Source organism: Halichoerus grypus, chromosome 14, assembly GCF_964656455.1.
Source record: "Halichoerus grypus chromosome 14, mHalGry1.hap1.1, whole genome shotgun sequence".
In the NCBI taxonomy this organism is placed as follows: domain Eukaryota; kingdom Metazoa; phylum Chordata; class Mammalia; order Carnivora; family Phocidae; genus Halichoerus; species Halichoerus grypus.
The window spans coordinates 27,617,116-27,643,966 of NC_135725.1; the positions used below are offsets into that span (position 1 = coordinate 27,617,116).

The window sequence follows — 26,851 nt, forward strand, 5'->3', positions numbered from 1 at the left end:
GGCAGTAACCTCCAAATGCAGTTCTGGGTTGAAAATTAAAGGGAAACTGGGCATACAGAGTCCAGCCCCAGCTCTGAAGAATTTAACTGGGAGAGAAGACTAAAACAGACTTTCCTTAAAAAACTTGGATTTCAAAATTTCAAAACCCTCCATGACAAAAAAAAACAAGCAAAAAAAAAAAAATCAGAAAAGGGTTTTGTGGCTAACAACCCAAACCCTCTGAAACGCTGGATGCTGTCCCTTCTCGTGGAGAGGGCAGAGTCTGCCGAGTCCCGCGTACAGAGACCTGTGTGACTTTCCCTAAACTTGCTTGACCCATGACACCCTTTCTCCAAGTAGCATCTGTTTATTTGGGAAATGTACTTCCAGATGCATCTCAGACCGTCCCCGTCCAAAGAGCTAGCCCAGGGACAAGTGGAATGAGCAAAGGCATGTACTGCTACCTCTCTAATCATCCTTATTTCTGAGTCCTCACCTGCTGGGGTTTGCTAATTCCTTAATTATAATGAGGCTGTTCGAGCTGCCTGATGCTCTTGTGTATTTGGTTTCTTTGACCCACTGGCAACACCATACTTGTGTGAGAAGCCAGATCCTTGCCCACCCTTGCCTTGGGTCCTGGCTTTTGCTCTCTTCTCCTGGGCGTGGACTTCTCTATGTGGTCCTGTCCTCCAGGAGGCTGCTCTCCCCAAGGGGTCCACTCTCTGCTCAGTTCTTCCCCCCAGCGTGCTGCTCCAGTGTCTCCCAGCCGCCCTTGGGCAGCACTTCTAGTTCCGCATCTCACTCCTGACTCGAATGTGTTGTTCTGGTTCCCAGGGTGATAGGCTGGTGTTTATGCCCTTGGTAAACCCTGCCTCCCGTTGTCCATACCCTGGCAACCTGTGCTGCTTTCTTATTGGTGGGGGAACCCTTCTTCAGATCAGGTGCCATTTTTTTATTATTTATTTTTATTTTAGGGGGTAGGGGCAGAAGAGAGAGAGAATCCTCAGTAGGCTCCACACCCAGCACAGAGCCCGACGCAGGGCTCGATCTTATGACCCTGAGATCATGACCTGAGTTGAAATCAAGAGTGGGATGCTTAACCGACTGAGCCACCGATCATGTGCCATTTTGACTGAGCTTCGTAGCAGTTTAAAATCATTTTTGAGGGGTTGTGTGTTTTTAGTCATCATCATCATCATCACTGGCTTTGGTGTTTTTGTAAAAGGTGTTTTGCCCTCCTGTCGTGTGTAGCTTCTCAAAGGGCGGAGAGAGGCAGTTCGGAGTGTGGGCTGCACCACGGAAGCCTTCCAAGGGAATTGAACTTGGTGCTCAAGTTCCCAGTCCCCGGAAGGGTTAGCCTTCATCGTCTGCTGAATTCTGTGCGCTGGTGGCTGAGGATGGGAGGGGAGGCTTCCACTGGGCGGACTGAAGTGCTTCCTCCTCGGCATCGCTGTCGCCGTGGGAATGCCCTGGGCGTGAGGACCAGTCAGAGTGAGGATTAGGTAGCAGCGTGTTCACGGAGTCCTGTTGGGGCGGTGGGTGTTGTGTTTCGGGTGGGGACCGGCTTCCCCACAGAGACTAGAGAAGGTAAACTGGAGACGAGTGGCGAGCACAGCTCAGCCAGGGATCTGTGAAGGCATTTCAGTGCGAGCCTTTGGGGTTTGTTGTTGGTTTTGGTTCTGACACAGAGATCCCTCCTAACTGCTGCAGAGCTTTCTTTGAAAGATAGGGAACTACTGCCAAGATGAGGAGCAAAGAACCTGAAACATGAGCCCCACATGTAGATGCGGCCCAGGGGCGGCGGGGGGAGAGGCTACATTCAAGATGGCCTGGGCATTCTTGCTCCTTCCCATGCCCTCCCATCCCATCATGCCGGCTTGTGCCCCTGGTCACCTGCTGGCCTCTCACCCTCCGTATTGAATCCTTCCCCTACACAGCTTCCCAGGTCTCGGGTCAAACCCACCATCCCAGATATTTTCGTGGCTGTTCTAACTGTCCATTGCTGCGTAACAAACCACCCCCAAGTGGGGAAGCACAAAGCAGCAGTTTACCATCCTCTCTCATGCTTCCGTGGGTTGCCCGAGTGTTCCTGCTTGGGGTCTTTCACGAGGTGGCACGACACTGTCAGCTGGGGCTGGAGCCATCTGAAGACTTGATGGGCCAGATGTTAATGTCCACTCGCCCGGCTGACCTGTTAAAGCTGCTGTCCGCTTGGAGGGAGCTGTGGATGGGGATACCTCCACACAGCTTGGGCTTCTCCCAGGCTGGTGGCGGGGTTCCAAGAGGGAACGCCCAAGAACGTGTGCCCCAAGAACCAGGCAGAAGTCCCAAAATCACTTTTGCCACATTCTGTTGGTCAAACAAGTCTCAGATTCCAGGAGACCAGGATGAGAGTCCACCTCATGATGGGAGAGACGAGGTCACGCTGCGGGAGAGCATGTGAGCTGGAAGACAAGTGACTGAGGCCATCTTTGCAAAGGACTGTTTGCTTCCCCTCGCTTAGCCGCAGACTAAAACTTCAGCATCTAAGTAAAGCCATAAGGTCTTTTGGGGACCAAAGGGGACAAATCAAATAGGTTTCATCCAAAATGGTTGAGTCCTAATTGGGGGAAAAAGTGTAGAGACTTAATACGGAGCTTTCACAGTTGTTGCAGAAATTTGGTGCTGCTTTTCAGCCACTGAAACACACTGTCCCCTGTGCTTCTTTGAGAAGTACCAAGCTGAGACAGCTTGTTAATTTTCATCCCTTACGTGAGCTCCATGTGCTTAGAGAACCCAGCACACATGCATGGCCTATTTCATGTTGGCATCACTGTCATACAGATGGGGAAACTGAGGCTCAGGGAGGTCACTGCGTTCCCACATTGTTGGCCAAGTTGGGGTTGTCATTGCTCCATACTGTGCAGGGCCCTGTTTGTGGGGCTGCCCTCACCCTTCTCCACCGCTCCCTCTTCTCTCAGAAATACAAAGCAGCTCTTCCGTGCCTCTCCAGCTCGGCTTTCGCTCTCTCCTCCTGGACACCGTTCCTCCACACACTTTCTTCACCTCCCAGCTGGCGTTCAACCTTCAGGACAGCCTGACCTCATGCTCTCCCCTGGGGTGCTTCACAGTGGCCGTGTCCTTTTTATGGCCCATCCCATACTATGGTGTTATGTGCTTGTCTCTCCCATTAGTCTGTAAACCCTTTGGGGTCTTTTCCTCTGCCGTCAATGTGAACTCATCCTTGAAAAATCATTTCTGTCACCTCATCTCTTATTTAAGACTTGTAATTCCAGTGTTCAGGCAGGATTCAAACCACTGATACTCTTTCAGTGCAGATCTTCAAGAAAAATAAATGGCCCATAACCAGCACTCAAATTGTGCCGAAGGTTGATACATGAATTCAAAAGTAGAAATTATTTTGCTTTAATTAGAAACCTTATTGCAAAGTCTTGGGAGGAGGGGAGAGATGGAGCTTATCTAGATTGAAGCCAGATCTGTTTCCAGCATTAATATAGGGAGTTCATAACAATAAATAGTTACCATAAATAATTTTTAACTTATATATGCTGGGAAGAGACATTTAAAATCAACGAAAAAAATGGTATACTGTTTTAGCCCCCTTTTTTTGAATTGGCACCCACCTTCCCGGGTGGGAGCTTGTTCCAATGTGGTGTCTAGATCAAGGTCAGCAGTGAAAATTTTAGCCCCTAGGTCAGGTGCCAGCACAAAGGTACAGCACATCGTCACGTTCAGTCAGGTTGCTCTTCCTCCCTTCTGAGTGCAACACCTCTGACCCTGTACATTCATCCCATCTTCCCCCAGTGAACAAAAGTCCCACAAATAAATGAATTTGAAAATAAAATCCGACTGGATTAAACAGAGTTCATTCAACAGCTTTACTTGTAATGCATTAAGAAATATAATGGACCTATAAAAGCCCACATGCTTCACAAATGTGTGCATGCCATCCTCGTGCGCTGACCTTGAGAATCTTCTGTGGCTCTTTCTAATTGTTAGTATAGTGCTTCGGAAGCACACACACAAACATGACTTACTCTTCATTGCAGTGAACTTCGGAGCATGGTGACACAATGGTTTTAATTAGTTAAAACACTTCCCGAGTTTTCAGTGGGGAGGAGAAGGCAACACTGCCCAACTGCATTCAACCACAGCCCTCCTCTCTGTGCCTCCCCCTCACAAAGCTTTTTCCTGAAATGATTTCTAAACCCATCTGTAACTTCACAGGGGTGTGGCTTGTATTTCAAACAAAATGGACATAGGCCTGGGACAGCAACGGGGTTCAGTGACTGGAGCATTGGAGGCAAATGCACTTTGGGATTCACTTCTCAAGTGTGGAACTTACTTACAGGAAAGATTTGAGGCAACTAGAAAAAAATCTCTCTAAGGCTTGGTTTTTTCATTGATGGAAGAGTTGATGGTGATGTGAATCTCGTAGGGTTGTGATAATGAATAAGGTCATATGTGTAAAACTCCTTGCATAGAATTCTGGTTACAGTTCATTGAGTGACTACAAGGTGATCTGATTAGATCAATGAGTTAGACAAAGACATTAGGTGGCAGGTTGTTCTTTATGAAGCTTTGCTCCTTTTATCCAAAGTTTTCTTTTTTTGATAACATTTATGATTATTTTTGAATCAAAAATTTTGTTAGTATAAAACTCCTTAAAGTGGGATGTGTCTCATTGGCTTTGTATAGATCTGGCCATTAGTGGTTAATACATGTTTATTACATTTACTTGAAAGTTTCTGTGTCAAAGTGAACTTGGCTGGCTGTACCTAGTCCAACAAACTGTTCTGTCAGTTATTAGGTGACAGAAAACATGAGTACATTTTTAGAAAACAACATACAATCGATTCTCATTATTTGTGGTGTAGTTATGTTCTATGATTTCACTGCAAACACTGAATTAGCGAATACTGGACCATTAGTTCTAGAGAAAATACAGGGTTAAGTTTCTATGAGCCTCTGTTCATAACATTTCCATCATCAGATCAGTGCATAACCTTGTTTCATGTATGTTTCTGTTAAAGGGTCTTGTGTAATACACATCGTTGATTCCTTAACATTGGACTCATGGCCAACAGCTCTGATAGCCCTGCCCAAACAAAGCTTATCTATCCATTACGTTTTCTCCACAAGTCCATCACAGCCTCTGTACTTATGAGCGCTGGACTTCACCCTTTGGGGGCTATTTTAAATAGTGAAATCACCAACAAAAAGCAAAAATGAGAAAAGCCTGTCACTAAACGGACTCTTTAAAGGACATTTGTTTACTCTCCGGAAGCTGACGTAGAAGGCAGAGTGTCGCCTTGACCTGTGACAGCTGGGCATGTGCACCGCGGGTGACTCAGATCCTCAAATGACCGTGACAGCACTGCCAATGTTGATTATTGAAGTTACAAGTACAGTTTAGGGGGTATGTGAATTTGCAGATACGGATCCTGCAAAAAGTGAGGGTCACCTGTATTCTGTTTTGTCCCTTTAAATGTGCCGGTATACAGTGCATTTTCTGTTTTCCAGGGACGAAGCTGCATTCCCCCATCCATGGACCATCGCTGCAGCTGTCCATGGGGGTGTCTGTCACTGGGGAGCCTCCGGTGTTTGTAACAGGACGGAGGCTGGAGCTCAGGCAGCCCCCACCCCGCTCCCCATGTGTGGCGGTGGTGGCCCTGCTTCTCGGTGGGCATTTACTTTCCTCCCTGCCCTGTATGAGCTCACCCTGGCAGCAGTATGGGATTGTTTCTCTGGGATCCCATGATTTAGAAGCTCTTGCCCCAAAAAGCCTAAACAATTTGTTGTTTCTTTTTTCAGTTGTTATTATTGGGGGAGGGGGATCGCGAAAGAGAACCTAGCCCCCCGATGTGGGTGTGAGGGAGCTGGGGGCCAAGGGCCGGCTGCTCAGGAAGGAAAGGATGGGAGCAGCAATTCAGCGCCAGCCCAGCCTGTGGCGGGGGCGGGGATGTCGTGTTTGAAGGTTGAAGACAGATGCCAGGATTGGCTTGAGTTTTACACACTTAAACACAGTACAGCCCTGTTGCAGTTTTTTCTTCTTAGAGCTCTTTTCCGCTGGCAGTTTTGAGAGGTTGATACTTGGAGGCCTACTGCAGCACTTTGAGCTTTGACGCACAGAGTGTGAGCTCGTGACGGTGGCTCCCGTTGCCGAAGATGAGTAATAGCGAATAGTCGTTGAAGACATAATACTGCTGGGCGCTGTTCCAGTCACTTTCCCTGTATTATTAGCTCATTTAATCTGTCCTTTCCACCCCAAGAACCCTCCCGGGTAAGCACTTTTATTCTACCCACTTGGCAGATAAGGAAACTGAGGCAGAGAGTGGTCAAGGAGGATGTAAGCCCCCAGTTACGTAGCTAGTAGGCGGGGCGGGGCACCAGCTCAAACAGGCAGCCTGTGCCCTCAGCCCCACACAGAGCTACAGAATTACAGTGAAGTGTCTTTGGTTAACACCTCTGGTTTTTAGGATCCAGAAGTCAAGAGCCGCGCATAGGCATCATGCATGAGCTCCTGGAGGAGCCCTGCATCCCGTGCCTCGGGGGATGAGAGATCTGCCTGACAGGCCTCTGTCCTCGTGGAGCTGCAGTCTTGGGAGGAGTGGAAATGGGCAAGAAATAGGCAGAAAACATCCGAGGTGCTCGGTGGATTCAGGTGCAGGAAAGAGCACTGGTCGGAGCAAGGAGGTGGGGCAGATGTTGGATAGTCAGAGATAAATAGGAAAGGTGTCTTTAAAGATAGCATTGAGATGGGTGTAGAAAAGTGGTCCTTGAAATTAGTCTACACCTTCTCGACCATCTGCAGCCAGCGTTAGTCGGGACCTTAGCCACAGCCATGGGATTAGAAACACATCTTCTCCTGGGCAGGGGGTTCTATCCCACCTGCAGGCCCTCATTCCTACCTGCTTTCCCCTCGTGGGGACCCGGAAGTGTGAGTGAGGTCGACTGACTGGTGAAGGAGTGGGTTCCAGATGTTTCACTGCAAATGTGGGCAATGCAGTCAGCTTGGGCCTGTGCACAAACTCCTGGCCTTGACGCACAGGGGGTGCAGGGCCTCCCGCTGGCCCAGCCACGAGGATGGGTGGGCCTTGATGCTTTCACCTTCCCATAATTAAAAGGGGAAAGGTCAGCATGGAACATTTGGCAGGAAAAACAGTTTGGGATAGTCTTTGAATTTAGGCTTGCATTTACGTTCTTTGAGTCTCTCCTAGCTTTTTGGTTTTGTTGTTTAAAGCAGCGTGATTCAAACCATTGAGGCTGTCTTGAATCTTTACAGCCCCTGAGAAAAGTTACAGTGCTTGCCTGACAGGCATTCATGGGCCAGCCCCTGGAAGCATGGGTTGTGTGTGGGTCGGAGGTCCTGGGTTGGACCAGGGCACTGCCCCACCCGACATCCTGGGACCCCTTGGGAGCTCTCAGCTGGGACGTGATACCCTCTTTGTGAGAAGGGGGAATGTAAGTACCACTTCATCAGACTCTGCAAAGTAGTAGCTGACTTTGTTCTATAGTCAGGCTGTTTTCCTTCCCCATAAGCCCCATCTCTGCTGCCCACTTCCACCCTCCAAGAGAGAAAAAGCCCAATTCTTTGCTCTGCAGAAAAAAACTGAAGATGTTGTAATACAGTCATAACAGATCCCATGGCTCTTTAAGGTCGTGAGTTTACAGGCAATTGGTGTTATCGTTCTGGTGTGATTTATCTTCAGCCTCTCTATTCTGCTGCAGGGGGAAAGAGAGTCTTAATAACCTGTCGTGCAAAAATCTGGCAGTGCCAAAGAAATAATCCTTTACTGTGTGTTTTTCTTCACTGACCTCTGCTGCTACCGTAAATGAGTAATGTATTCAAGTATCCATTCTTTAACATTGAAATGGTACTGTTCATTTGATTTTCTCTCCCCCTTTTGTCTTCATGTGAGAATAAAGCTAGTTAAAAATAACTGTGATAATTCTCTATATAGCAGTTCTCCAGCATCTGCCAAGAAATATGCAGATCCTGTGATGGGTGGATCCACCCTACTTTGGGCTCTGGGGAAGAAGCGAGGTGCCAGCATTAATACAGGAAGGGTCCTTTGTATTGTGTTTCACTTACTTTCAGGGTAGCTTACTGACCTCTCAAGACTTTCCCTGCTTATGTATTCATTTTATCATTTAGTGTTAAGTTCTGTTATTCTTTTATGTATAGGTAGGAAGCTCTGGTTCCATGCCGTGGCATAGGATGTATAGGATGCTTTCCTCTGCAAGAAATTGAAAGCCCAAATCAAACTGGCTTTAGCAGTAAAGGGAATTTATTGGCTTCTGTTGCTGAAAAATCCAAAGGCAGATGGTTTTCAGGCTAGGGTTGATCCAGCCATTTCACAGTGTTACCACAAACCTGGTTCCTTTTCTTCTACTGGCTCTGCCTCTGCAATGGTTGGCTTTAAACCAAGAGTGGACCTCCCCCTGGTCCCACGATGGCTGGAAGCAGTGACTGGGGTCATGTAGTTAAGTGTTCACATCCAGAAGAGAGAAGAGTCTCAGAAAAGGTCTTTGTCTCTGCATTCTCCAAAAGGTCTTACTTAGGTCATGTGCCTGTCACTGGAGCCAGGAAGATACAGTACACTGATTGGCTTAGCCTAGGTCACAAGATGCATATCTATAGGTGGGGTGTGGAGTCAGCTTCCTGAGAAGTGCAGGATCCCTAGGAAGGAGAGAGGGCGGTGATGCTGGAGAAGTCACCAACAAATATCAAGTGTATGTGGCTCATCAATCCCTGAGGTGTGAACAAAATACAAAGCTTTTTTTTTATTCTGGATGTTTAAATTGATAAATATTGGTGCTAGAAATAGGTCACTGAAAGCAGGGCTCTATGTATTTTTCTCAGTTCGCTCATCTTGATCCCTTGTTTTCCCTGGACATACAGGAGAAAGGCTTGTCAGAAGGAGGTCAGGTTGGGGAGCTCCTTCCTGCTATCCCAGAGTCTGAAATGGGAGGGAGGAAGGAAGGACAGAAATGGAGGCATCATTCCCCATTCAATAAAATATTCTTCAAGACAAGATTATCTGTATTGCTTGCAACATTATTCTTAAAGAAACAGGTTTAATGAAATGGAAACGTACTTAAGAAATAACCCTGCTTGATTTGTTTATTTCCCACACTACGGACTTTCCTACTCCCCATTCAGTGGCCCCTCCTTGGTCATGCCATGCCACATCCTTGCCGCATCCGTGCTCAAATCCTGGGTTTTGTAGGGAGCAATAAAGAAATGTGTAAATGACCTGTAACCTCTCATCCTCTGTCTGCAGTGGGCAGTTTGCAGTCGTGAAGAAATGCCGGGAGAAAAGCACTGGTCTACAGTATGCCGCCAAGTTTATCAAGAAAAGGAGGACGAAATCCAGCCGGCGGGGCGTGAGCCGCGAGGACATCGAGCGGGAGGTCAGCATCCTGAAGGAGATCCAGCACCCCAACGTCATCACCCTACATGAGGTTTATGAGAACAAGACAGATGTCATCCTGATCTTAGAACTGTGAGTGCTGTCTGCATGGCTGTGGCGGGGCCGGGGAGGCACAGGGTCGGGGGGTCAGGACCGTTGGGGTCCGCCCACGGCTGCCCTGCGGCGGGACAGGAATGAGCTCTGCTTTGCCAAATCCGAGAACAACCGCGTGCTGCCTGCCCCGAGACCCGTCTGAGGTTCTCTAGAATGATGCTGAAGAGCGGCTTCCATGAATGTAGTGCCACCCCATTTGCAAGAGGGTCCCCAAATCTTGGGGGTTCCTCTTCCTTTGTCATGACGTCATCTGATTCCTGAGCTGTCTGATCAACTTCAAGCTTATGTTCTTTTTCTCCTCTCGCTGTTCCTCTGCCTTCCCTCGGTTTTTTTACTTTTCTTCCTCCTCCCTCCATCTTAGCCCCCCCACCTCCATTCTCAGCTGTTGGAACTGTCAACTCTAATTACATGAGAGGGTAAAATTGAACGAGCATCACTCAGAGGTGATTATAGGACTTGTTTTTAAAGCCGTTCACTTATTTTCTTGGGCAGGCCCTGCCTGTCGGATGTGGTTATGGGCAACGGACTGTAGCGTGTTGTTCTGTGATGCGTCTCTCTGTCCCCAGGCCCCTGTCTGAGCGTCCCACCCCTCGCAAAGAAGCCGGCTGGTGGGGAGGAGAGGAAGCTCCCAAGGAGCACCTGGCTGGGGATGCCTCTGGGCTGTGGGGACAGAGGGGAGGCATCAGGGCCTTGAGGGCAGGAACCACGGATGGAGCAGAAGAAGCCAGGGTGACACACTAGTCCTGGGTGGTTCTTAAGCATTGATAGGCCTTGCTGGTTTCCTGGGGCCTCCGGAATTCTGATCTGCTCTTCTGCCAGCCAAACAGCTCCTTGTGTTTGCAGATCTCTTAGGGTTAGGAGGTGATTTTTGAGACCAGATGGGATGGAAGGAAGTGAAGGGGGCTTTATGGAGGGCCCAGCCTAGCCCCAGGGGCCCCACACTGCAGGCACTCTGGGCTTTGCCCTCACAGGGGCCTGAGGGTGCCCACAGCTTCTTGTCTGTCACTGGGATGTGGGTACTTTTTTTTATGGGTCTGAGCAGCAACTTGCTTAATTATAAATTGGGGTCATGATAGCTACCCCCACAGGGTCTTGAGGAAATAAGTGACTTGAGAATTGGACGATACCTAGCACAGCGTCTGATTCGTGGACATCTTTCCTTCCTCCCTTTAAACCAGAAGGTTCTCAACCTCTGCCCTACAGACATTGGGGGCTGGATAGTTCTTTGTTCAGGGGCCATCCTGTGCCTTGTGTAATATTTAGCAGCATCTCTGGCTTCTACCCATAGATGCTGGTGGCACCCTTCCCACGGGCTGTGACAACTAAAACTGTCTCCAGACAAGGCCACGTGTCCTCTGGGGGCAGAACACCCCCTTCTCCCCGTTGAGAACCCCTGCTTTCAGGAAGAGCTGGGCTTTAAGAGCACAGGGGATTAAGGGACTTGCTGGGGTACAGCCAAGGAGAGAGACATGTCACAGTGTAATCCTTGCTTTATGTGGCGACTCGCGAACCAGACGGAACCGAGATCAAAATCCAGGCCAATCCTTTACTGTCCATAAGCCTGCATTTCCTGTCTTAAGGCTGTTGTAAGAGGCTACGAATACAAAATTCCTGGGGAAGAAATGTTACAGATCACAGCTGTTTTGCCTTTTCAGAGAATTATTAGGTTGTGCCCAGTGACTCAAGAATGTCGCTTATCCTCTTTATACCCGAGCTCTAGGGTGATGCTGTGCCTTCCGGCCCTTCCGGCCCCCCTGGCCTGAGCATGTCCTGGACTCAGCTGCTGATGCCTGACCCCGTACCATAGACATTTCCCCTTAGGTCCATTTATCCTGTGCATCAGTTGGGTGACATACAACTATTTTTTTTTAACCACTTGATTTTTACAATTTTTTAAAATATCATATAGTTAATCTGATGCTGGAGGAGGGGTGTGCAAGTCTTAGGACGTTAACACACGTTTAAATCAGGATTCAGAATAGTCCCATCTCCTGCCCCCCAGCTCCCTTGTCTCATTCCTTTATAGTCACACACACCTTCTGCCCCCTACCTCCTCGCAACCGCTAAGTTCTTCTGTCTTCTCAAAAATGTCCTATAAATAGAATGATACAATATTCAGCCTTTTGAGACTGGCTTCTTTCACTCAGCATATTACTTTCGAGATTCATACACGTGTGTTTCGCTCCTTTTTATTGCTGAGTGGGATTCTGCTACATGGATGCGTGTTTGTCCCCTTACCCCCTGAAGGACATTTGGGTTGTTTCTCGTATTTGGTGATCATGAATAAAGCTGCTATAAACATTCACTTACAGGCTTTTGTTCGATCTCGAGTTTTCATTTCTTTTTTTTTTTAAGATTTACTTATTTATTTGAGAGAGAGAGCAAGAGCAGGAGGGAGAGGGAGAGAGAATCTGAAACAGAGCCCCGCCAAGTGCAGAGTCCAACACGGGGCTCGATCCCACAACCCTGAGATCATGACCTGAGCCAAAACCCAAGAGTCAGAGGCTGAGCCAACTGAGCCACCCAGGCGCCCCAAGTTTTCATTTATTTTGGATGAATACCCATGAGTGTGTAACTGCATGTGTAATTTTATGAGAAACTGCTGAGCGGTTTCCTGAAGCGGCCGCACAGGATAGCAGTCCCTCCAGCAAAGGCTGGGAGGTCCAGGTGCCCCACCAGCACTTGGAAGTGTCGGTATTTGACAGGGTCAACGCTAGAACTGTAGCCGTTCTAGGAGATGCAGAGTGGCACATCGTGGTGACCTTGATTAAAGGTTGAGGGAGCCCACCAAGAGTGGCCTTTAGATGGAAGGAACAGGAGAGGCCCGAGAAGACGTCCCTTCCCCATGGGGTCAAACGCATCTTTCTCCTCCCTGAGTATTTGCCCTTCACAGCTTCCAGCACCCCTTGAGCTGATTGTCCTGTCTTGTCACCCACCGGGCACATGGGGAGTTGTGATGGTGACGTTTATGTGTCAATGGGGGTGTCCAGACGTTCGATCCAACATTATTCCAGGTTGTGTCTCTGAGGGTGTTTCTGAATGAGATTAACGTTTGAATCAGTAGACTGAATAAAACAGATCACCTTCCCCAGGGTGGGTGGGCCTCATCCAATCAGTTGAGGGCCCCAGTAGAATAAAAGGGAACCTTACCCGTAATAAGAGGGATTTCCTCTTACCAGATGGCCTTGGAGTCTAGGACGTTGGCATTTTCCTGCCTTAGGACTGCATTGAACCATCGGCTCTCCTGGGTCTCTAGCCAGGTTCAGCCCACTCACCCTGCAGATCTGGAGACTTGTCAGCCTCCATGATTATGTAAGCCAGTTCCTTAGAATGAATCCCTGCTCTCTCCACATATGTACACGTACCTCCTCTTGGTTCTGTTTCTCTGGAGACCCCTGACTGATACGGTCAGAAGGAAAGTATACCCTTGTTTAGACATCACAAGCCTGTCCCATTGGTGTATACTTACTTTGCCATGAAGAGGTGTTTTAATTTTTTTTTATTAACATAATGTATTTTTTGTTTCAGGGGTACAGGTCTGTGATTCATCAGTCTTACACAATTCACAGTGCTCACCATAGCACATACCCTCCCCAGTGTCCATCACCCAGTCCCCCAATCCCTTCCACCCCCTCCCCCCAGCAACCCTCAGTTTGTTTCCTGAGATTAAGAGTCTCTTATAGTTTTTCTCCCTCTCTGGTTTCGTCTTGTTTCATTTTTCCCTCCCTTCCCCTATGATCCTCTGTCTTATTTCTCAAATTCCTCATATCAGTGAGATCATATGATACTTGTCTTTCTCTGATTGACTTATTTCGCTTAGCATAATACCCTCTAGTTCCATCCACATCGTTGCAAATGGCAAGATTTCATTTTTTTTTTGATGGCTGCATAATATTCCATAATAGCCAAACTATGGGAAGAACCTAAATGTCCATCAACAGATGCATGGATAAAGAAGATGTGGTATATGTATACAGAGGTGTTTTAATTTTTAATAGACAATTGAAAATATTAGGTCTGCCTGGGAGAGATAGTCATCTTCGTCTTAGAAGAAATTATTTTTCTAAGTTCTGTTAGCTTTAAGGGAAGATTAGCCATCAGTGACACATTCCATCTCTTCTTTTCTTTCTTAAGAATGCTGAGGCAGGGACGCCTGCGTGGCTCAGTGGGTTAAGCGTCTGTCTTCGGCTCAGGTCATGATCCCAGGGTCCTGGGATCGAGTGCCACATCGGGCTCCCTGTTCAGCAGGGAGCTTGCTTCTCTCTCTGCCTGCTGCTCCCTCTTGTGCTCTCTCTCTCTCTCTCTTTGATAAATAAATAAATAAATCTTTTTTTAAGAAAAGAATGCTGAGGCATAGTGGTGGTTCAGGAGAGAATCAAATGTATGAATTTGTGAGAAAATAACCCTATGATGGTATAGTGGCCACTTGTCTGAATCCCTGGGTTCAGTAATCTTTCAGTGGATATACTTGTCTGATTTATTGCTTTGGGATGAACTCCCTGGTAAGTAGAGCTTCCTTCAGGCTTTCTGATGAAACGTGTTCCCCTCCTTGAAAATTTGTGCCTGACTCCCACTTATATGTGTGAGCTGTCACCGACAGACTCCAGACCCATCCTTACAGCTGAGGTGAAGACACCCCAAGCCACCACTCTCTTCCCTTTTTCACCAACTGCCTCCCATGACCTGGGCGGGCTACGGAAATGGCCTCTTTTCTGTCCTTTGAAGAAACTACCTGGTGTCTGTGTTAAAGGCACAGTTATCAAATCCTGGTCTAGGATCTGCCCTTTAAGAATTTTGTAAGCCTTGCAAGTAGCTTTAAAGAATGAAGTCCCCCACCCCGCAAACCTGTTCTACTGGGAAAGAATCGTTTGTTTCGCAGCCGACCTGCTGTTGCAGCTCAGCACAGCATGCACACAGAGGAGGCGTACGTGATGTCTGATCACGATTTCATGCCTTCCCCGTCCCACTGTTCCCTCGTGAAGCCATGCCAATCCGGAACTCTCCTCTGACTCTGCTGTCGCTCACCTGCGCATTGTCCCATGGGCAAGCCACAACAAAACTTTGAGGTCGGTACTTGACTCATTTCGTAACCTGTTACCTCGTAGAAAGCGAAACTAAGCTCTCAGAACTTAAAGTCAGTGCTAATCAGCTTCTAGAATTCCATTTTTAAACTTGCTGCTTAGAAATAACTATGTATTTTAGGCTGTAGATAGTGGTGCATTTTTCTCTCTAGCTCTCCTCTGTCTAGACATGGTTCAAGCCCAACGGCCTCAGAGGTCAGAGAGGTGATGTAAGTGAGCAGGTGTGGTCTGCATGAAGCCTCAGGGTTGGGGAGGCATCGGGGAGCGGTGGGGACTGTGGCTCAGCCGGAATCCCGATGCCCCACATCAGACCAATCAGTTGATTGCTGCCATGTGCAATTTTAGATCTAGTGTTGCCAAATCTTGTAATTTTTTCCAAGAAAAGTGTGTAATCTAGGCTTTCAACATTGGCAGTTCATAGTATTCATAAACAGAAAAAATAAAACCTATCTGAAGGCCATATCTGCAGAGACCTGAGACTCCAGTCTGTTTTATTATAGCAGTTAAATATTAGTTGTGGGAGAAGCAGTGTGTGATAAATACAGTTGCAGACAGCCCAGAAGGGCAAGACACACACTTAGCATGGAAAGTGATTTTTTTTAATGTATAGTGTGGTTTAACACAGTGGTTCTCAAACTTCAGCATGCATCAGAATCTCCTGGAAGGCTTATGAAAGTGTACATTACTTGGCTGTACTTCCGGAGTTTCTGATTCGGTGGGTCTGAGTGGCACCCAAGAATTGGCATTTTAAACAAATTCCCAGATGCTGCTGCTGACGGTGATCTGGTGATCGTCTTCTGAGAAGCTGTTATGGTTGACTTGTGGCCCTCCCGGCAAGATATGTTGAAATCCTAACTCCCAGTACCTCAAAATGTGACCTTATTTGGAAACAGGATCTGTGCAGATGGATTTCGTTAAGATGAGGTCATTTTGGAGTGAGGTGGGCCCCTAATCCACTCTGGCTGGTGCCATCATAAGGAGGAGGCCGTGTGAAGATGGGGGATTGGAATGATGTGTCTATAAGCTACAAGGAGAGAGGCATGGCGCAGCTTCTCCTTCAGAGCCCTCGGGAGGAACCAAGACCACCAGCACCTTGATTGTGGACTTCAGCACCTCTGTGAGGCAGTCGGTGTTTGTTGTTTTAAACCGCTCGATTAAGTGTACTTTGTTAAGGCAGCCCTAGCAAACTAATACGCAAGTGCTAGTTGAATAGAACACTGTACTTCCTAGACTGGGAGCCCACTCACATGCTAGTCTAAAGTTCTGTAAGCAAGTCAAAACTGGAACAAAATACCTGATCACGGCGGCTCCGCCAGGCGACTAAGCCACAGTGTGATGCGTAAATCTTACTCCCTGCTGAAGGCCTGGGCAGAAGAGGTGGCAAGGTCTTAACTGAAGGCAGGAGCGGACATCACCCCATCCCCACCTGCTTTGGGATCGTCATCCCTGTAGCTTTGAATCACCTATCTGAAAGTTATCATGTGAAGATTTATAAAGTAAAAATGCTCTCATTGCCATGTAAGTAGTGACATGGTGGGATGTGACAGGGAAATCAAACCTGTTTGGGTTTTCCAGTCTTACATTTTTCTCCTTATTTGTTCTGCTTGGAACTTAGAGCAGATCTTGAAATCAGAGTAGCCCTTTTCTTAGCTAGCTTGCGCACTCTCTTGCTCTCTCTTTTTGTGATAGGAAATTCAATTTAATTAGTATACTGTGGTTGTAGCCAAGTGCAGGGCATGGAATGAATAAGGCATTCTGTTAATATTTTTCGATTTAGAAATGTAAATTTTATTTATTTTTTATTGTGGTAAAAAACACATGAAATTGACCCTCTGAACCACTTTTCGGTGTACAGTACTGTTGTTTGCACACTGTTGTACAGTAGATCTCCAGAACCTTTTCATCTTTCAAAACTGAAAGTCTATACCTTTGGAATAACAACTCCCCTTATGAGCTTACTTTTTGACTCTGGCCAGGTTAATAATTGCTGGGATTCAGTTTGCTCATTGCAAACAACCACTGAGTTATATTCAAACATTAGTGCAATCTTAGGTCACTTTAGTCAGGATCCTTGTTAGAAGTTGGCTCCCTCTCTCTTTCATCGCCAAGCGGAGATGAGCTTCTTCATCATATATCAGCACGGTGTCTGTGGATGAATTCATGCCATACTGATGTTAGAGGGTCTGGAATCACAAGAGCTTTTCAAGGAGAAAATGCAGTGATTGGAGTGATGGTCTCAAGCTACCTTAAAAGGGGCAAAGTTGTGTGAAGCAGAATGCAGTTGTAGGGACATGTGTGATGCTGGTAAGTGGGGTGTCTCTGATGCTGGGGGGCCCGCCAGCCCCCCCCCCCGACCTGTACCCCCACCCCTGCTCTTGGCTCCGCTCCTCTCCGGGTCCTCACAAGACACAAAAGCACACTCAGATGTCTTCAGTGCTTTTTTTTTTTTTCTTTTCCCTTTTCCCCCCGGCTACCTTTGTTCCCTCTTCTCTGAGCTCACGCCAGCCCTTTTGACTTTTTGAACTTTTGGTTTTATTCAGAGAGGTAATTTCGAGAACTGTGCTGGGTTGCACTTTTGGCACCTTGCTCCTCAGATATCTGCTGTTAGGCAAGAGCAGAGAACCAAAGTGCATTTGGCGGCAGCCTTACCTTTCACAACAGGACAAAATTACATAAAATAGGTTCTCTTCCATTCCGGCGCTCTCTCCAGAAAGAAAACCCTGTACCTACATCTCCCCCCACACTCTCACTTCTTGCCAGCGCCATTGAAAAGTGTTCCCTCAGTGTTTATTCAGTGGGCATTTTCGCTCACGTAAGTGGGGTATTTGGTTGCTGAAAGATCTTAGAAAATTTGGGAAAATGGAAATTATAAAAACTACATGTGGCATCTGAGCTCAAAGATGTGTTGTTTTTTTTTTTTTATCACATATTCGTTATCTGAGTATCTGGCTTGGTGTTCTCTGTGCTGTATACGTGAGTTAATCGGTATTTGCAATCTTTGCTTACCTCCAAGAAAGACCTGTGGCCGCTGAGGCCTGGTAGATGGGTAGCAGCGCGGCCTGCCAGCCAGCCTTACGAATGTCCGTAGCCCCACTGACAGGCTGGCTGTTCGTGGACCCCTCCCCAGGGACCACAGACTGCTTTATGACACTCTGGAGTAATCCACATCCCCGGGAACGGTTCGCCCTTCCTCTTGGAAGCCATGGCATGAAATCTTATTATTCTTCCTGCCTTGGTCACTAACTCCCCTAACCAACACTTCGAGAGGATGTAACAGAGGGGAATTCTGTGGGATTGTGGCTTAACTGGCCCCTCAGACATTCTTATCTCCTCTCTTGTCCTGTTGCGTCTTCCTGCGGGCCCGGTTTCTTCTCTGTGTGGCTTGGGCCATCCCAGGGACGAGTCACAGGCTCCCTGTCCTGCTTGGCTTCCTCTCTGCATCCAGGGCCCAGGTCCCTCCCAGGCCAAGGGCTGCCATTTTGGTGCTCCAGGCTCAGTCCAAACCTTGCACCTGGCTTTCCTCCGGGCTAGTCGTACGGCACCCACGTCTAGGCACACTGTGCTCAGAATTCTGGGATGGTGGACGGGTTCAGCTTGGAGACAGTAGCCTCGGGGGACTCATCCCCAAAAGGGAGAGCACCCTGACTCCAGGACCTGGGTGGCATTTCCTCCTTAGGCCAGTGTCTACAGCAGGTCAGTAGCAACCACTCCCAATCATCCTTGAGCCTCTTAGAGCCTCCTTTCTGCCTCATGTCATTGCAAAATGTTGCTTAAAAACAAAGGGAAATACTTCTAAAACAACCTGGTATTTGCTTTTTTTCTCCTAATTTATATTTCTAAGTAACCGAATATTACCTGACCTTCTCATGTTTCGTGGCTCCTTTTCTTTCCATGAGTGGGATTTGTTTTTAATGCAGTCAGAGTCACTGTAACTGCAGATGAGGGGCCGCAGGGCTCCGGGGGCGTGGTGGTCGGTATTTGCACGTGCCATCCTCAGATGCCAGTTTCATCTCCCGTCTGTGAACCAACGCAGTTCCCACGCGTGGCCGCCGTGTGACCCGAATGCTGCTGTGTGGACAAAGTTAGACGTGAGACATGGGCTTCCGGACCTGGACTTCCCTTGGTGACAGAGGTGTCCGTGGCTTTTCTCGCCCAATATTCAGATGGGGAAATTCAAGTCAAACTGATTGTTTCAGAAACATAGGGTAGAACGTTCACTTCTTCTAAGGTCCTTCCAGTTTGGTGTGGATCTTCGCCAACTGTCTGGAGAAAGAGGATGTAGGTGAAGGACGAGAGAGGCTTTTCTTGGAGAAGAGAGGGAAGCTGCGCTTCACTTGACTCTTTGGGTCAGCCGCTGTGGGGCCCCTGCCTGGCCTTACCTTATTCAGTCCTTGGATGCAGCCCCAGATTATCGTTACCAGCCTGCAGATTCAGGAAGCTGGGTCGGTTCTGTCCAGATCCAGGAGTGGGGGATTCTGATTCACAGACAATAGCTTTTCGGGGAGGAAATTTTTTTGTCTGAGTCCTAAAATTCTGCCAAGCCCCTGTAGGACTTAGCCTACAAGGCCCACTGCCCATCTTTTAAATGCTGTCATCTTTGGAGGTGGTGGGGGAGGTGAAGGACATAGAGAAGATCCCCTCAGAGCACTGAGGGCTCTCCAAGCCTGCCCCACTCACCTCCTCCTCATCTAGAGCTAGGCCAGTCACCTTGACCGTTCCCCCCAGGGCAGTGATTTTCAACTTTCAGTGGATCTAGAGCTGTATTTGTGCCTCTCAGTTTCCAACCAGTGACGTTGTAGCTTTTGGCCACTAACTTGGACTTGGAGGACCTTTCTGTTTCTCCAGCGCTGCTTCTCCGGCAGCCATGTTGTTCTTGCCCCTCATTTCTTAGCATTTCCACAATGCTAGGAAAAGGCAGAACATGTTGTAGTGCAGCTGTGGGAATAATGGAAGTCCAGGAGGCAGGATGGCTTTGTGGCAGCTTTGGTATTACAGCTGTGTGTGCATATTTGTCCCCCTCGATATGTTTCTTTGAGGGCAAGACCGTGGCCGCCTCTGGCACACATAGCACTTAGGACTATGGTCCAATAAATGTGTGAGAGTCCAAATAGAGCAAGAAGAACATCATGATTTAAGGCAAGGGTCATGGGTGTCTCAAGAGCCAGTTGACCCCTGATGTAGATGTTTTTATTCTTGAGTTGCTGATCTACTTGCTTGGGCTTCAGGAAACCTACTGTTGACTAAGTCTTCGAGAGGGTAAGGAATAAAACCTAGACTACAATAGCCAAAAAGTAGAAACAACCCAATGTCTATCAACTGATGAATGGATAAACAAAATGTGGTCTATCCATACAATGGACTCTTATGTGGCCATAAAAAAGAATAAGGTACAAATACTCGCTACAACATCGATGAACCTTGGAAATGTTACGCTAAGTGAAAGAAGCCAGTCTCAAAAGACCATATATCGGGACGCCTGGGTGGCTCAGTTGGTCAAAAGACCATATATCATATGACTGGATTTATATGAAATGTCCAGAATAGGCCAATTTGTAGAGACACAAAATAAATTAGTGGTTACCAAGGGCAGACAGGGTAGTGGTGACAGGGAATGGGGGTGGCTACTAATGGGCACGAGGTTTCTTTTGAGATGGTGAAAATGTTCTAAAATTAGGTTGTGGTGATAGTTGCACAACTCCGTGAATACACTAAAAACCACTGAACTGTACACTTGAAGAGAGTCAGTTGTATGGTATGTGAGTTATATCTCAATAAAACTTTAGAAGACATCTCTGATGGCTCCCTACTTCCCATAGAATGAGGCCATGATCCATAGAATGGTGTAGGATGTTTAAATCCATGTCCAGCCTCCTCCTTATATCCAACCATTTCTCCTCCACGCCTTTCACCTCTGCCCCTGATGCTCAACCCACAGAGAAGCTCTTGCCTTTACTAGATTATTCCATGTTCTTACCCCCAATCCATTGTTTATGTTTCACCTCTGCCTGACATCCCAAACCTTGCCCGCCTGGAGAACTCCTACTCATCTCTCAAAGCCCAGCTCACACATTATCCTCTCTCTCTTTGGCTTACCCATCTACCCCAGTTAGACTTAATTGTTTCCTTAATGTGTGTTTTCATCACCTTTTAGAAGTGTGTTGGTTATAGCACTTACCGTAGTGTATTTTAAATGTCTATGTGTATTTCTCCTGCAGGGGACTGTGAGCTTTTCAGAGGATGTGCCAGCATTTTACTTATTTGTCTCTCTGCCTCTGTCTCACCTCTCTCTAGAGGAGGGCGTGAATACTAGCACACAGTCCATGCCCGGTCAAAGTGGTTGAAGTTGAATTTAGTCAAGGAGGCCAACAGGGAAATCCTGATGAACAGCAATGAGGGGTAGAGTAAGGACAGTGGGAATGACAAGAGGGAATGAAGCTGAAAGTTCTGCATCATTCATGATCTGCTGAAAGTAGCCTCTCTCCTGAGAACAGAACAGTTTGTCACGCTACCTGATTACCACGTTGGGCCTGAGAGCGCTGGGCCATCTGTGTGAGCTGGGTGCCTGGGATGAAGAAGGAGTAGCCTGGAAGGATAGCTGGTGGGATTCTGAGGGATGGGAACTGAGAACCTACTATGTGCCTGGCATTATGATGCTGGATGTCAGATTGTCACTGGCGTCTAGTATCATGATGACTGTCACATGGCAGGGACTCAATCAACATTTATGCAAAAGGAAAAGAAAAGAAAAAAAAAAGAGAGAGAGAAGAGGAGGAGGTGAGCTTGTCAGACAATCAGAAGTCACCTTTGCCCAGCGTAGCATTCCTCATAGAACCGACCTTGCTCAAATCCTGGCATGGTCCCAGGCTGACTATGCCGTTGAAAAAGAGATCCAGATCTCAGCTCCATCTTTCTTAGAGGCCTCAGGTGGGGGTGGTTCTCTGCTCTCTGCCTCCTCTTCCAAAAGAGCAGGGTTCTAGGCTCCCCCCTCTGCCAAGGTGTTCAGTAGGAGGCACTCAGCTCCGTGCCTGGCTTCTGCCAGTGGCTAGAATCTTTAGTGCTCCTGGAGGGAAACTGAGGCAGGAGGTGGTCTGATAGCTTCTCTACCTGCTGAGCGAATGTCCTCTCTTTCACCTTTCCCACCTCTTCCTCTTCCAACTCTGCCTCCTCCTCCTCAAATCCATCCTCGGACACAAGGGAAGGACCACTCTGCTTTAAGCCCATTTTCAGTCACAGCTTTCCGTGTCTCAGGAGGTGGCTCAAGGACCCCCGATCTGATGGGCCAGTGGTCTGTCATCCTGGGATTTCCACGTCGTTAACAACAATTAGCAGCTTTCGTTTGAGGCCTTTGGGCTGGATTGTCAGAGAGGATAAACCCGGTCCAGGAGTGGGAGGAGCGCTGGGTCCCTGTGCTTCCCTAGATAATAGCCGTCCCTTGTTTTCAACTAGACGGGACTGATTGATTTTGGAATAAACCTCCATCTATGGCTGTACCAGCTTGGTGGACTTCCCACTGGCCTTTTGTTCCAGCACCTGTTACAGTGACCAGGCTGAAGAGATGTCTGGCTGCCCCGGCTTTTCCGTTTGCCCCCGTTTTGCTTGGCTTCATTATTTCTCTGGGTCTCCAAAGCTTGGATTGAAGCCATTTAAGTAAAAAGAGGATGGGTATATGCTGTTGAGTTGATTTCCCTTTATGCAAGCAATCTGTGTGGACCGATTGGAAGCGGAACTGGTTTCTCCCTCAGCCCTTCGTCTCCCACCCACATCCCCACCATCTTGCCCATGGCAGTGCTTCTCATCCCTTGTCATGTCATGCCAGTGTGCATTGCACGTGGTCATTTGTTCAGAGCACGGAGCGGGGGCGGGGGGGGTCAGGGCGGGGCAGGAAACAGCTGAGGCTCTTTGTGGCTGGAGACAGCCACCCTGAAGGTCCAGCCAGGTACCTCTGGGCTCCATCCAGCCCCCCGAGGGTCGGGGCCCCTGCACCTCTACACGCTTGTACCCTATTTGTGGTACCTAGGTCGGCAGGCTCGGCCGTTGAGCTCTGGGACGCCATACCAGAAGACCACTTGTGGCCTGTCTCATGGGCTCCCTGCCTGCACCGGCCCAGCCAGGGATTCCTCCCTCCCTGAGGCCAAGTGTGCCCAGCATTCCTGCATCTCCTGGCCACCGTAAACGTACCAAGGACGGCACCGTCTTTACAGTCAGCCTCCTGTGTATCACCTTCATTGTTGGTGTGGCATTTCCTGAATGTTCTCCAGGATCCACATCTCTCTTGAAATGTAGGGCCCATGACTGTCTGCGGTCCTCAGGATGTTGGCCAGTGGGGGATAGGCCTTGTGCTTGAGTTTCTGAGTCCACACTGCATTCCCTGCACTCGCGTTAAGGGTCTACTCTGACCCCGCGCCCCCTCTCTGGCACGCCAGCATCTGTTTTTTCCTGTCTGAATTTGCTTGTAATTGCACCTGGCGTGGACGCTGCTGACTCTCCCGCTCTACCCTCCCTTTCTTCTTCCCCACCACCCCCTTCAGAACGGAGGCCTGGGTGGCTCCAGATCCAATGCTTCTCATCGCTCGAACCCAGAAACCTGAGATTCTGCAAGCGTCCACACCAGGCTCCCAACACGGTCCTTTCTTGCACATTATTACCTCTCTTCAAGGGCTTCCTTTGCTCTCATGGAATTATTTGGAAAGCACACTGAGCCATTTTCTATGAAGGTTTTCATGCCTGTGGTCTTCCACTTCTCTCCTCCTTCCCTTCCTGAACTGATGGACTCCATTGTTTTTGTTTGTTTCTAGAAGTTTTCTGGAAGCTCTAAACTGGTTTTATCACTTTGGCGTATTTGTATGCTCCCTCCTCCATCCGTTCCTCTTTCCCATGTCGCTTCTCTCTCTATTCAGTATGGAAACAAAACTTCAAGTAGGGAATGAGAAAACAAGCAAGTGCTCAGAGTTGGGGGTGTGGGGAGGGAGCTGTGGCACACGGGAATTCACCGTAGGAGTGATGACCACCCACATGAGACATCCCGTAGGTGTGACATGTCACCCCATTGCCCGATCACCCAAAAAACAACCATCAGTGTTTTCTTCTCCAGAGAAGAACCAACCACGTCTCCGAACCAATAGCATGTTTTCACGAGTTGCAATCATTTTGATCTAGTCAATGGGCAGAGGGCAAGTTGATCCTGTTCCCTGAAAGAGGAAGAGAAATAAAATTGTTTTGGGTTTGTTGGCTTGTTTTATAAATGCCTCATTATATTTCTCATAAAGCTTCTTCAATTAAAAAGAAAAAGAGTGGTTTTTTTTTTTTTTGGTGTGGGGGTTGTTTTGGTTTTTTAGTACCTTGTCTAGCTGAAAACCACAGCCTCCTATTTGAAAATCTGCCTCAGCACACTGTGGCTCCATTATTCCGGTCTTGAATTTGAGCATGCCATCATTTAAGCCAGGGGTGGATAATCCTGTCAGGGAGCACTCGGACTGGAGCACAGCTGCTCTTTCGGCTGTGGCCACAGCCCCCAGCACCTTCTTCACTACTGGGAAATGCAGTCTGCTCCTGCCTGCTGGTATTGATAAATCATGATGCATTTTTTCGTTACCAACCCAGCATTCTCCTTCTGTCTCGGGTACTAAAAAAAATAGTCCTGATTCTGCTCTTTCATCAGTGAATGAAAGTGATTGCTTTAAAATCTGCATTTTCCCATAGAGACCATGCTTTGATCCAGCTTCGTGGATTAGTCCCTCATGATGATAGAAGACCAGATTTTTGAAGCAAGGGACCTTGGAGATCCCAACTCAATTCCAAAATGTGGGTCTTTCTACAAGATTGGAACCTTCCTTTTCCTGCCACAGCCAGAAGTCATGGGTTTGGTCCCTCACACACAAAGCATACATCCCCAAAAGCATATAGACCCGCTCTCTATTTATTATTCAATACCATTTCAGGCTTTCTTGCCAAGGACAACCGTCTGTCCCCCTTGAATCATGGAAGCCCCATGTCTGCCAGGATACAAAGGAACTGAAATAAAATTTGTAGTTCCTGGAGAGTTTGAGGATCAGACAGAGCTGCCCAGATGGAGGGGTTACATGGTGGACTGGAGGCGGGTTGGGAGTGGAGGTTTGAGACAAGTTGGGGCTTCTGTGGAGGTTTCTGGACATCAAAGCAGAAGGATTTTTGACGTTTGCTGAGCAACTACTACATGCCCTGCTCTGTGCTAAGTGCTTTTCATTTCATCTCGCTTAATGAAGAAGCCACAAGAAACATCAGCCTCTTTAGAAAGCTTGGTCTGAAAAGCAAAACCTGTAAGATAAGGAGGTGAACCATTTCCCCTATACCTGGGAGGAAACTCCAGCAGCTGTATTTTTTCTGAATAATTGCCATTCATGGAGGACATTTATGTGCCAGGCATTGAGCTGAGTACATTATAAATGGCATGTCATGTAATCCTCACAGAAGCCCAAGGAGGTGGGGTTCTGAAGCCTCCTTTCTGGGTGTCTTTTGCTTTATAACAAACCACTCCAAAGCTTAATGACTTAAAATGGCAACGGTCGTTTGTTTTGATCGCGGATCTACGATGTGGGCATGGGTTGTGCCAGCTCATCTCTGCTCCCTGGAGCATCAGCTGGGCCACCGCGTGGGGCTGGATGGTCCCCTTCCCAGGCAGCTCCCTCATCTGAGCGGCAGGGTGGTGCTGGCTGTCGGCTGGGAGTTCAGTCAGGGGTGCTGACTCCGCTCGGTGTGCACTGCTCCCAGAGCCGCTTGGGGTCACCCATAGCGTGGTAGCTGGGTTCCTAGGCCAAGTATTCCAAACAGGAAATGGAAGCTCTCAGCGTCTTAAGACTGACACAGCATCACGTCTTCCATCTTCCGTTGGTCAAGCAGACACAGAGCCTGCCCAGGTCCGAGGTGAGGAGAAAGAGACCGGCTTTCAGTGGGTCATGTAAGAATTTGCAGCCATCTTTATTCTACCAGACGCCCAGAAAGGTGAAGTGCCTTACCCCGGGTCACACAGCTAGCACACGGGTAGAGTCCCCGTGTTCCGCTTATTATGGATTCTTTGACACTCCTGAATTGGCCAGAGCGCCTGACTGACCTCATTCCAGACTTCCGTACCTTTTCCTGCCATTGACTGGGCCTGTGCATCAACCTCACCATAGCTGCAGACACCCAGGAAAGCACATTCTAGAAACATTCTTAAATCACTTCACTTGGATTTGGAATTGACTTTAGGAGCAACCCCAGCAGAATCCTAGGCTTGAAAACAAAAGAGCCGGGGGTGTGTGAGACCCATCTTTAGATTTGGGAATGAAGATGTGTAGGTCACAGAGTGTCTTGTGTTCTGTGACCATGTTGTTCCTGAGCAGGGCTTGGCAAACTACAGCCAGTGGGCCAAAGCCTGCTGCCTATTTGTGCACAGCTCTGGAGGGGGAAAAAAAAATGGCTCTACATTTTTAAATGGTTGAAGGAAAAAGCAAGAAGACTATATAGCAGAGTTGAAAAGTTGCAACAGAGACCAAATAGTCTACAAAGCCTCTGACAGAAAAGTTCGTTGACCCCTGTTCTAGAAGGCAGGATCGGGACCTGTGTTACCAGAGCTAGATTTCAGGTCTACATGAGAAGGACTTTTCTGACTAGAGTCGTCCGTGAGGAATAGCAGCTCACAGCTGAAGGTTATGCAGACAGGTGGCAGAGCCGAGGATGCTATAGATCTGTGGTGTGCTGGAAAAAAATGTGTAACAGCCGGCTCTCCAGGCAAGGGAAGCCTTGATTTGTAATGTTTGTCTATTTCTATGGTACAAATCCCACCGTGGCCAGTTTCCAGTTCCAACTTGATGTCACTCCAGGCAGAGTGGGGAGGAGACGCACGTAAGCTGCTCTCGGAGCCCCAGTTTACCACCGCGACAGGCTCAGGGGATCGACAGCATGGCATGCTGCCCCTCAGGTAGCTCCCGGGCTAGGGACACACATGGGTTTGGGGAGGAACATCAGTGCTGGAAAAGCCTTTGAAATTCCACCCGCCTCTCTGGGCTCACAGGCAGCCCTTGTTAAAATCTGCAGACGCGGGAAGATGAGGACTTGCCCCGGCTCCCTCGCTGCTAAGCTCCACCTGCTGTTTCATTGTGTGCACATTTGGTTTCGAAAATCTTGATTTCTGCAAAGAGTGATAAGTTTGAGTGCATCCAAATTTAGAACTTGTTTAAAGCATCACTTTAAGCAAAGTTAGAAGACAAATGACAGATTGGGAGAAAACACTGGGAATCTAGAAGA

At 48.0% G+C, this 26,851-nt stretch overlaps 1 protein-coding gene across 9 annotated transcripts in view; it reads left to right on the plus strand.

Annotated features, from left to right (window-relative positions):
- DAPK1 (death associated protein kinase 1) overlaps window positions 1-26,851 on the plus strand; it is a 177,275-nt gene that overhangs the window by 85,502 nt on the left and 64,922 nt on the right. For all 9 annotated transcript variants that reach the window (XM_078061689.1, XM_078061686.1, XM_078061684.1 and 6 more), the window contains exon 3: window positions 9,267-9,488. In XM_078061689.1, the coding sequence (XP_077917815.1) occupies window positions 9,267-9,488 (222 nt within the window). The remainder of the gene's footprint in view (window positions 1-9,266; window positions 9,489-26,851) is intronic.